The sequence below is a fragment of the Mastacembelus armatus genome, chromosome 1 (genome assembly GCF_900324485.2).
Source record: "Mastacembelus armatus chromosome 1, fMasArm1.2, whole genome shotgun sequence".
In the NCBI taxonomy this organism is placed as follows: Eukaryota; Metazoa; Chordata; class Actinopteri; order Synbranchiformes; family Mastacembelidae; genus Mastacembelus; species Mastacembelus armatus.
In genome coordinates this window covers 17829078-17840227 of record NC_046633.1, presented here as the reverse complement: position 1 = coordinate 17840227, position 11150 = coordinate 17829078, and the positions used below count along the sequence as shown (strand labels likewise).

General features: G+C 39.9%; 1 protein-coding gene across 1 annotated transcript; it reads right to left on the bottom strand.

The window, feature by feature from the left end:
• Positions 1 to 4879: 4879 nt before the first annotated feature.
• On the bottom strand, positions 4880 to 10731 carry odad3 (outer dynein arm docking complex subunit 3). Its single transcript, XM_026303695.1, has 13 exons — positions 10565 to 10731; positions 10174 to 10295; positions 9965 to 10042; positions 9076 to 9267; positions 8842 to 8943; positions 8071 to 8196; positions 7529 to 7651; positions 7201 to 7350; positions 6928 to 7088; positions 6671 to 6827; positions 6403 to 6552; positions 5289 to 5376; positions 4880 to 5213 (listed from the first exon to the last, which is right to left on the bottom strand). The coding sequence occupies exons 1-13, from the start codon at positions 10641 to 10643 to the stop codon at positions 5089 to 5091; spliced, it is 1653 nt and encodes a 550-aa protein (XP_026159480.1). The 5' UTR covers positions 10644 to 10731; the 3' UTR covers positions 4880 to 5088.
• Positions 10732 to 11150: the final 419 nt, after the last annotated feature.

Sequence of the window (11150 nt, the reverse complement as noted above, 5' to 3'; positions counted from 1 at the left end):
ATAGATAGGAGACTATGACTAGAAAAACTGCTGTTGACAGGCAACTAATAGTTAGAGACAATATTTAAATACAAGGGGGTTGGGTAAACTCTTGTCTCTGTTACGTTAACAGCTGCAATAATAATCACAATGCTAATGCTAATAATAATAATGAGTTCTATTATTCCAGGGAATAACTATAAATACTACTGTTTATAGCATAGGAAATGGTGGTAATATATACACTGGGATCAAACTATGACCCCATTGCATTCAAACCGTTTACATGTAAAACTAGAGACTCTTCATTTGAAATGATGCTTTACTTTTGAAGCATGACCATGAATAAAAATGCAAGCTGCACATGATCCAAATGATGCAGGGTCTTATAGAGCTTGTTGCGCTTCATGTTTTGCATAGATGTAAATATACAGCATTCACTGTATGTTTTGGATCATAAAAACACCAAAGTACAGTACTTTGTAAGTACTTGGAAATAGCATTACACAGTGAAAAATGCCCAAGACATTACAATGCCTCACATCAATATATGTAGGGCTATAACTAATATACTTAACAATGTCAAGAGACACATAGGACTTAACAGGAGTGCTATGCCATGCATTGATACTATGGCTGTTAATAGCTGTCATTAAAAAAGACACTGTGTGTCCATGTAAGCCAGTATTTTCAATGAAAGTTGATAAGTTTTTCTAATGCACCAGAGTTAATTCCAACTACAGGTAAGAAGCTGATTTCAGGACAACATCAACATGCTTGCAACAAGGCCTTTCCCTGCCTCTTGCTGCCCTTAAAGAATCCAGTCAGGACAGTTTTTCTTGATAGCCTATAGCTTATGTTCCTACCCTGGTATCAGGGGTGTGGTGGGACATACCACATGAGCACATGTTGTGCTCTTAAAAAGGTGACTGTGACTTTAAGGGAGCAAAAAAAAAAAAAAGAAAGAAAAAAAATTAGGAAATGTATTTGTTAAGTACCTGAAGAAAAAAATATATCATACATGCAGTGGTAAAACGCAGAGCACATGGGACATCTTAAAATAGGCTGTTAGCTTCTTTTAGCTCAAAGAGAAGAATGAGCTTTTTATTTGCTCTAATGAGTTTCTTACTCATCCTGAATTGAAAATCTACCACCATTCCTCCATGCTTTCCCATGCCACCCTGCCTTTCTCCCATGGATGCACCACATTGCCAGGAGAGAGATCCAATTAGTGCTGATTAGATACATGAATGGTTGATGAGGTGACAGGCAGACAACAAGGGGAAACATGCAGCAACATATTGGATGAAGTTGTTTTACCTAAAAACTCAGTGTGTGCATAACACACCAGATCAGCCCTAATAATTCACTGATTTATCACTTGTACAGAAGGCACTAAATCTAATCTAGGAAGAAGCAAATTAACCATTTAAAATAATAACAAATACAGTTTAATAGTGAAAATATATTATATATATTTTGCAGCACTAGAGGTGGAGTTAACAGTAAGAAGTGTGATCTTTTAACTAAAGTCTGATAATCACAAAAACTTTAAAATAAAATAAAATAAAATGAAGACTATATGATGCTTAATGTCTTATTATTTTATATTGTCTTCTAGTGCTGGGTGGAATGTCTCAGAAATGTTCCATTTTCATGTTTCCATAATGACGTCCCATGACCTGTTTGACCTAATGTTTGGTCAAAACTGGTTGTTTTCAGTAGAAATAAGGTGCTTATAACGATGCTTCAGCTTCTCTTCAACTTGATTTAAAGAATATTTCAGGACTCCTACACTTAAGTAAAATCTGAAATGAAGTAGTAAAATATAATAGAATGAATGCCAGTTAAGAAGATCAGATGAAGATAGGGTTGAGGACACAGAAACCAGATGTTACAGTGGCCTGCAGCATCTCTGCACTGCAAAACAACGTAACAGACCAGTTCCTTCTTACTGATGCTACAAACACAGTGTCGATTGTGACATTAGTAACTCACCTCACATTGTCCGTCAGTGTCCAACAACTGGAAGCTCCTCAGCCACACGCCAGGCTCCGTGTCCATGTGGATGTCCACGCAGTGACTAGGTCTGAGCCACAGCAGCTTCCTCATCCTGCCCACCCTGCCGCGGAGGCCATGGGACTCCCCTCCATCACCGCCTCCACACACAGGAAGAACGGCCCTCATCTCACTCTGTGTCACGCTACGGGCCCACACGCCTCAGATCTCTCCCACACCTGCTGCTTCATCTGTGGTACAGAGGAGAGTGTGAGTACAATCACCCACAGACTCTCACTGTATCACGTTCTTATGGTTTTATATTTATTCCAACCATTAAAGTGGTTCCCAGGTCATCTGTAAACATTAGTGTGCACAACAAAACCTCCTGTTCCCAGGCATTTGAATTTCATGAAATGAAGCCCAATCCAAATATACTGTGTGAGTTACAATTGAATTTAAGCACAACAGTCACAATTTTGTTATGAGCCAAAAGGTGAATACATTGTTAACTCCATGAATTCATTAAAAGGGCACATAACGCCCTATACTGCAGATAAGCCCATGTCACACAAAACAAACCATAGACATATACACAAAACTGACACTAAAGTATATTAAATGTCCTTTTTTATTTTACTAAAATAAGTGCACAGTCTCCATGAAGAAGGAAAATATATAGACTGCAGTGTCATATAAGCTTTTGGTCAATGTTCAATACAAACAGAAAATATTTCTGCAAATGTAAATTCCTTAAATGAATTGTAAATGCTTTGCTTACACAAAGCACAAACAGCCACAACAACAATAAGAGCCAAACGTTTTTACATCTACCCCAAGAATAAAAAAAAAAATCATAGATATCTGGAAAGATATTTAGGATACAAGGACAAACCCTTAGACCAAAAAAGAAGCCACTTAACTGTAATCTTGCTTGTGCTGAATGTGCTTCTCCTGGATCCTGATGAAGACCATGTTCAGAGCTGTGATTGTCCAGCCAGGAGGTTCATGCGGAGACGGTGTGAAACTCGGATGAAAGAGACTCCGGCATTTATCACTGAGGGCTGATTGTTCTTTGTGCTCGTGGGAGGATGATGCTCTGCGCGCATGTTTGTTTGTTGCGATGAAGCGCTCCCTTTTCTTTTTTTTTATCTGTAGGCCTCCTCTGGGATATTATAATTATCTGTCATTTCAACTGCATTCACATCCCATAAATCCAGCTCACTGCGCTCTCATCAGGATAAACTACAAACTTTCTATCAATTTAATCACTGTGTGCATCTTACCTGGGAGTGGGTTACTGTGTACTGTTCAGATAACATGCACGATTTCACAAACTATGCGTGTTTAAGTGAAGGCCTGTTGATAGGAAATGGCGAAGAAACGCACCCACGGCGCAGACAGCGATTCAAACTCTGCACCAGGACGCGTAGCACCGCCTCCTCTTAATGACTGTTCACGTTAAAGCACAAACACCAACAAACATTTGGTTACCACTCATGCAGCGTGCGTTCATTGACTGAACCATGGAGATTCTTTCCAGACTACGAGGCATCCAATCAATGTCAATGTGTGTTCAAATCTGTGGAGGAGTAATCACTCTGTTGTTGAACTAAAATCTGTACAATCAATAGTGTGTGACTTAAGGAAATGATCTCAGTGAGCTCTTTTTACTTTATTTCAACGATGATTAAACACTATGTGGTTAAATGCTGTTTCAATAATTGCAAATGCGTTGGGTTATAGCAGTTAAATATAAATATGAGCTACTATGGATCTCAAATATGCCTCTACATTGACCCTGAAAATATACCCTGTGATATGATATACCCTGAAAATATCATATATATAAAATCCTACTGCAATTTACTGAAGAAAACAAGGTGGTTTCAAACAAGGTAGTGAGGGTGTGCTGATAAAAATATAACAGTGGGTAACATGTAGGTAAGTTGGCCTCGGGCAGTCAAGCAGAAAGAGAGAAACCAAGAAAACGTTAATAAATTTAGGTAATGGATGTGACACAAATTCAACCTCAGCTGTTTCTACTTTAACATTACCTGGTGCTGCACGTACGCAATGTAGCACATAATTCGTCTAGGATCAGTAGCCACAGGCAAAAGTTGTCTAGTTACATTCTGTTAGTCAAGCTGCTGCTGTGGTAACCACGTGTGATACCTCAGGCATTTAAAAAGAGAGTGCGTCAGAGATTTTTCTCTGATGTTTAGGTCTGGAAGGTTTATGATTCTGTCAATACCTGTTGTATATTTAGAGAATCCACCTGACATCCACAAGCAAGGCTGTAGGAACTGCAGTGTGTGAGCAAAAAGGCAGAATCATTGCTGAGATGCTCAGCATAGCTGAGATAGTACAGGTGCTGGTGCTGCACATATACACAGGAGAGGTTTCACATGCAGCTTTGAATCCTGTCTTGTACTGGGACAAAGCACAGTCATCTTTAGTTTTCATGGGAGTCTACCAAGAATAAAGACTGGATTCGTCACAAGTGTCCATTTTCAGTGCACTGTAGGCTGTAGTGTATTATGTCTGCAAGATAATACCCACTGTTACAATGGATAGGTTTCGATCAACAGGATAATAGCAGAGAAAGCCTATAGGCACAGGTTGCTGTGCTTCCACATAAAGCACAGCCATTCATTATAAAAACACTACTGAAACAAGCACATCAATGCTCTTTATTTGGCTTCCCATGAGGCAGCAGGATAGAATTCCAAACTGTGAAAAAGAGGCGGAGAAACTTGTGTTCATGCAACGCCTAAAAGAAAACTTGTGTTCATGCAACAGTGACGCCTAAAAGAAAACTTCACCGTTGTCAAAACAAATCCACTTATACAACGCACTAATAAATAAAATCTAACAAATGTTAAATTGTGCTCATGTTTCATCAAGTCAAAAATCTTTATTCATTTGTATTTTGCTTAAAAAGATTGTTTATAGAAACATCACAATGATTGTGGAGGTAAAACATGAAATGATTACAATAGCAATGAGAAATCTTGTTCATTGTCCTCCACTCAAGCTAATTTTTACACTGAAATGAGATTTTGGTTGAGGGCATTTATTTTTCTTGAGTCTTGACACTGTGTTGACACATCAGAACTTTCCCTTCTTCTTCTTCCACGGCTTCTTCTTGGACTTGGACTCTATGATCAGCTGAGACTGGCGCTTCAGTGCCTCCCGTGAGATGATATCACCTTCATCCTCTTCGCTCTCATCCTCTGTGACACAAACAGCGACAGTTTGAGAAAAGACAGCCTCTGACTGTGTGTGTGTGTAAGTGGCTGCCAACTCACCGTCGTTGAACAGGTCAGGTCTTTGATCCTCAGGGAGCTTGACACGGGTGTTGTACACCGGCAGTTTCCCCTCAATCCTAACAAAGAACTGCTCAAAGCAATAGATTAGGTTAGACAGGTTACCCACTCACTCTTATCCATAAAAATCTCATATTTACAACACAACAAAATGTGACTTCAAACTTTCACAAAACCAATGTTTTGCCAATGTCAGTATTTCTCATGTATTGACCACTGATTCATTTTCAGGCCTATATAAACCTAATTTCATGTGGAGTTTCTTTTTCATGAGGAAATCAAATTTGTGGTGAAAAGAGAAGCTGTAAATGAGTCATTTTGAGGTGGTCCATAGGAAACAGGTGAGTTTAATTTTACTCAGAAACAGATTTAACTTTAGCAGGGACTGTGGGTCTATTTACAGGCTTGATTGAATTTGATAATTAGCATTGTGCGCTAGAGTCATTCGGGTGTCTACGTTCTTATCGTGTCACGGCTAACAGACCAGAAGGCCAATCTTTTGCAGACATGAAATTTTCCTTTATGGTAGAGGTCCAGGTTTATTCCAGCAGTACCAGTGAAGCAAACAAGCCTGGACTGATTGTCAGATTATCAGTGTCACGTCACTTATAGATAATGCCTTCTAAAGATGGATGTGAGTGTAAAATAGTCAATGTCATTAGCAAATGGCCTACAAAGCCTTACGTTCTTCCTGTGGTACACTCTGATATCCCATGTTCTCAAACAGAGAAAGTGCTGCCAAGCATTAGTAATCAAGAGCAAACACTTCAGGCAGTACTAACGACTGCCTTTCCACTCAGATAAGCTACAGTAAGCAAGCACAGCAGCATGCATGCATACAAGCTCAGTCATGCTGTGTTCACTTGTTGCACTGTGTAATGCAGGCTTAAGTAAGAGTACAGACATGTGTTTTCTCACTGGACGATGAAGCTAGGGTTTCTTGTGTGATTCATCCAGTGATCTACCTGTGTCTTTCCCACACACCTGTCACTAAAGCCCTATACTAATCTTCTGTGTAATGCAAAGATGTTTTGGATAGTTCCCATATTTGAAGCCACTCTGATACTGACTGACAGAGTATAGAGCTTTGTCTCACCTCCTCTTCCTCCATCTCCTTTATAAGAGCAGCCAAATCCTTTCCCTGAAGCTCCTCGTGCAGTAACTGTAACTTCAGCTCACACTGGGTCACCAGCTCCAGCACAAACTCATCTGAGTCAGGAGACACCTCAGCCACTGTGTCCTCACTCTGGAGACAAATGGAAGAATGAAGAGTGGATGTACGCTTAATTGTTAGCAGGAATTTGGGGGAAAATGATTAAGATAGTAGAAGAGATTGTAGTTATGATGTTTGCAGTCAAAACTACCAGTGTGATGTGTTGAAGTTTGTCTGCCAGGTGCTCCACTCCAGCTCGGACAGTGCTGAAAGTTTTAACAAGCCAATCCAGGTGCTCTTTAGCAGCATCACACTTCTGCTGCTGAGCCTCTAGTTGCTGCTGACACTCCTCCAGCATCTGTTTGTCACTATTACACCCAGAGAGAAAGTCAGTGAGAGAGAAAGAAGAGCATTGCACAGCTGCAGATATAATACCTTTGTTCCACTAATACTGCCTAGCTGTCTCACCTGGAAAGTTCAGCCTCTCCAGAATATTTCATATCTTGGAATTGTTGGTTCAGGAGCTCCTTCTGCTCCTTTAGGTCCTGCAGGACTTTCTCATTCTCTCCCTTCAGCTTCTCCAGGTGTTGGTGTGTCTCTTTTTGTGAGATAAAGCGCTCTACTATTTCCTACATGAGGAACACATGAAAAATGTTATTAATATATAAACACTGATAGTGTCTACAAAACAAAATCCATGAAAAGTATGAGATTATTCTCCTTCCCTGTCCACAATCGTACCTGTATATCTGTGACTCCTGTGGCCTCCTTGATCCTTTGGAAAGCCTCCTCAAAAGTGGAGATGGCTTTCTCCTCTTCTCCTGCCATCCTGGTGGTGCTGCGTTGGGCCTCACTGCTCAGTTCATCTGGTTGCATAGTTGTTCTCTGGGTCTGCAAGTAGCAAAGTTTACAACCAATCCAAATACATTATTTCTCCATTTTGAATATAATAAAATTTTTTACAGCCAGATTCTAGACAGTACTAGACATTAGCATCTTTAATCACGTGAGAGAAGAAAATAAACCTATAGGTTGTACAGGTAATGTATTATTTCCATGGGTATCTCACCCTTCTGTCCACTTTTTCAGCCTGGGCTTTGCGCTCCTCAACCTTTTTCCTGAGGTTGGCTATAATACTCTCCCTCTCTTTGCGCTCCTTGTAGAGGAGTTCCTCCAGGTGTTGTAACTCAGCCTGGTAGGAAGGTGAAAATTAAGTTGTAGAAAGGGATTGAAGGAAACAATGGTAGGAGAGAAGGAAAAAGCAGAGTCATATATTTCAAAAACAAGAATATTCTTATTGAAACAGTAGGCCACATGCTCTGCTGTTCAGCTGTGCACTAATTTTAAAGTGCAAATACAAGAGTGACATTGTTTTAGGGAAGAATTTTTGTCACAATTTACAGTCGTGTGCTGTGATAATGTGTCTCAATTAGAAGGATACATAGAATATTTAATAATGTAAGAGAAAATGGACTCGTGGCTGCTTATTGTGTGACCCATATAATTATACAATCAGTGATGACAATACTGGTGAGTCAGTTACCCTTCTGACACCTTTACTGGGAACACGCATATTGTTAAAGTCGTACAGGAAGTTAGCTTGTAGGTCACCTTAGCAGCTTCTTTAGACATCTGAGCATCATTGTTCATGGCCTCTAGCTTCTGAAGCTCCTCTCTGTGCTTCAGAATTTCTGCTTCCAGACTGTCAAGTTGGCCCTGGAAAGTCAGACTCTCATCCTGAAATTGTGAGATATAATAGTAAAAAAAAATATGGACAGAAAGAGCCAGAGATGAGGAAAACACATAAGATTATTAATGGCCAATTGTTAAATGAGCTAGAGCTTAAACCCTGCCTAACATAATTCAAGCAAAAATTTAAGATTAAGATTTAAGTGTGACTATAACTTTGACATTGTCCAGCACTGAGAATATCTGTAAAGCTCTGTTTAGTGTCCATTATATAGTTTCTTGAATGCAAAAAAAGTCAAGTTAAGTGCAAATAGAGGGAAAATGATCTTGTAACAGGAAGTCCTGTAACACTTGTTTACATATCTGTCTTATAGAAAAGGCACAACAAAGTGGCAGTGCATAAACCTTTACAAAACATAATGAAAATTATTTGTAGTGTTTGACTGTATGGGATACAAAACATTCATGGTGTCATTCTGATACTGAGTGTACAGTTACCATATTTATGCTTTATTTTTAATGAATTAATGAATGAATGAATGTTCAGTATGCCTGCAGTCTAAAAGGCTACATATATTAGAAACTCTACAACTGGCAGCTCAGCTTAGCAGCATCTTTAGAAACAGTGATGCCAACAAATATTCTAGCAAATGGAAATGAGTGTGAAGCATGAAATGTGTCTGTTTGACAAACCTGCATGTGACGTTTGAGTTTTAGATAGTTAGTCATGATGTTCTCAGCCTCCTTGCACTTAAACTGGGTCTTCTCCAGACTGTTCTCCAGCGCTCGCAAGTTCTGAAGACAGACGTGAACAAAGCACTGCTCTCAGCTTTTCATCCTTGGTTAAACATCTTTGACACTGAGTACCAAGAAAAACTACATTGATCATATTTTGTTCATCACTACAGACGCCTAAGAGGCAACTACCATGGCATCCTCCTCTTTTTTTCGGGTGCGAGGATCAGCACATTGTGTTCCACTGCTGCCCTCAGGTTTTATTCTCTGGTATTCCAGTTTCAGCTCTTCAAGGCGCCGCTGGTAGGTCTGGGTGGTGTGTTTTAGGGCATTAAGACGCTTCGTTTTGGACAACACCCTCTGGTTTAATGTTGTCAGGGCCGCCTAAGAAGAATGCAGTAAAAAGTGAAGTGTTAGTGAGCAAACAGAGCACACATACACACAGAAAGCGTGAAACAGACTGAGTTGTGCTAGTTAGAGACCAGGCTGAGACCTCTTGTCTGAGGATATATTTGATTTTAAAATTTGTTGCCACATAGCTATCAGCACAAACAGGGCCCCTCTGGTGACACCTGGAACAAAAAAAAGTGGCCTTGACTTACTAAGGCATGGGAATGATATTATGACGTGTGACCATGAGATACTTATGTGGTACAGGTGGTAATGACTTCATTCATGTCCCAGGTGTGACACTTGGTGTAAATTATGCTGTTTAAAAAGGAGTGGATGAAGGTAATTATAGATTAGAAATACATAATGTCAATATGACAGTGGATGTATTCAGGATGTATTCATGAAATGTATGTATGGAATCGTATATGACTGTATGTACAAGATGTTTAACTCCAGTGAAAGTGCTAGAGATTCCAGGTCCTTCAAGCTTGTGCAGGATGAAATGTAGAGCTTCCCTGAGGTCAGCATATTGCATCCATTGGAGCACATGCGTTTTGAGCAACCAAGCGCCGCGCATGAAATATAGCATTCCCACCCATAATCGCCCTAATCACACATTGCATAGATGATCGAACTGTACAACAATAAACCGTAAAATGAACATGTCTTTTATTCCTTTTCCTCTCACCTTCCCTGACTTGTTGCGGTAAGCATCCTTCTCCAAGCCTCTGTTTTGGAAGGCCGCTCTGATGATCTGCTCATCACCCTATAGGAAGCAAACCACCAGACTTTGACTGCCACGAAAGTTAAGATTCTCAGTTTTCTTGCGTCTTTGGTAGAGATACATAGAAGCAAAGACTTGAGTCAAAGATGTAGTGCAAACTGCACATTTCTTACAGCATTGGCGTCTGCCAGTTGTCTGTACAGCCTCTTGCTGTCCTGCCTCAGCTGGCGGATGGTCTCTCTGTTCCTCTTGATGCTGGACTGGGAGCTCTCATAAAACGCAGTTCTGTCGCCCTCTGGTGGACACAGTCCATCGTCACACTACTTACACCGTATGTGTCGCATTAATCACAACTAGCGCTCAGACAGTAGTTAACTAATTACTAATTCACAAATGCGGTTTGTGTTGGGTTTAGTTATAGTCACATGCTCACACATCAGTTGTTTTCTCAAATTAACCTAACGACGGCACATAGCTAGCTAGCTAGCTAACTCATAGCTAACCCATAGCAAAGCACACGTCCTTTAGCATGTGGAAAACTCAGCGCTCACTTTACAAACTTACCCAACAGTTGGATTTTCCGCTGCATCTCCGCTATTTGGTCATGCAGCGGAAGTTTAATTGTGTCGGGACTGAACGGCATCTTTGTGCTGTACCGTAAAGCTCTTGTAAACAAAACACGCCAGCGTTAGCTTCACCCGAACCAAGAGCTCTTGTAGTTTCCAGTGTTGCTTAGCAACCGGTACACTGGTAACCAGGGTTTCAGATGAGGCCTGATGAAAACACAGACTGACCTTTTATGTTAGAGACACTACAGGACTACATGCACATGCTTAGTAAATATTTCATTTCATTAACAAAAGGTTCTTTCTCTTAGAAGATGTGTGCTGTTCCTTTAAAAAAACAATAAATAAAAGCTGTCAAATGGTCAAATTGATATTATAAAGTGAAAGAATTATAAATCATGTCTCAATTTTTCTTTACATACTTAATATTTCAGATGTTATTTGCAAGCATGATAAATACTTTACACCTGGGATGGATAATAATTGTACCCATATAAAACTACAAAGCAGAGGCCTTTTTTCTTTGAACACTTGTATGACAACTTTTATTAGTTTAGAGCAACATAAGTCTCAAAATTGTACAT

Bases quoted from the DNA above. Each gene is read 5' to 3' on its own strand.
- odad3 (XM_026303695.1), bottom strand. From the start codon at position 10,643: ATGCCGTTCAGTCCCGACACAATTAAACTTCCGCTGCATGACCAAATA. The intron at 10,043-10,173 runs GTAAGAAATGTG...TGCTTCCTATAG, and splicing joins AACTGGCAGACGCCAATGCT to GGTGATGAGCAGATCATCAG. The intron at 7,351-7,528 runs GTGAGATACCCA...TGCTACTTGCAG, and splicing joins CTGAAAAAGTGGACAGAAGG to ACCCAGAGAACAACTATGCA.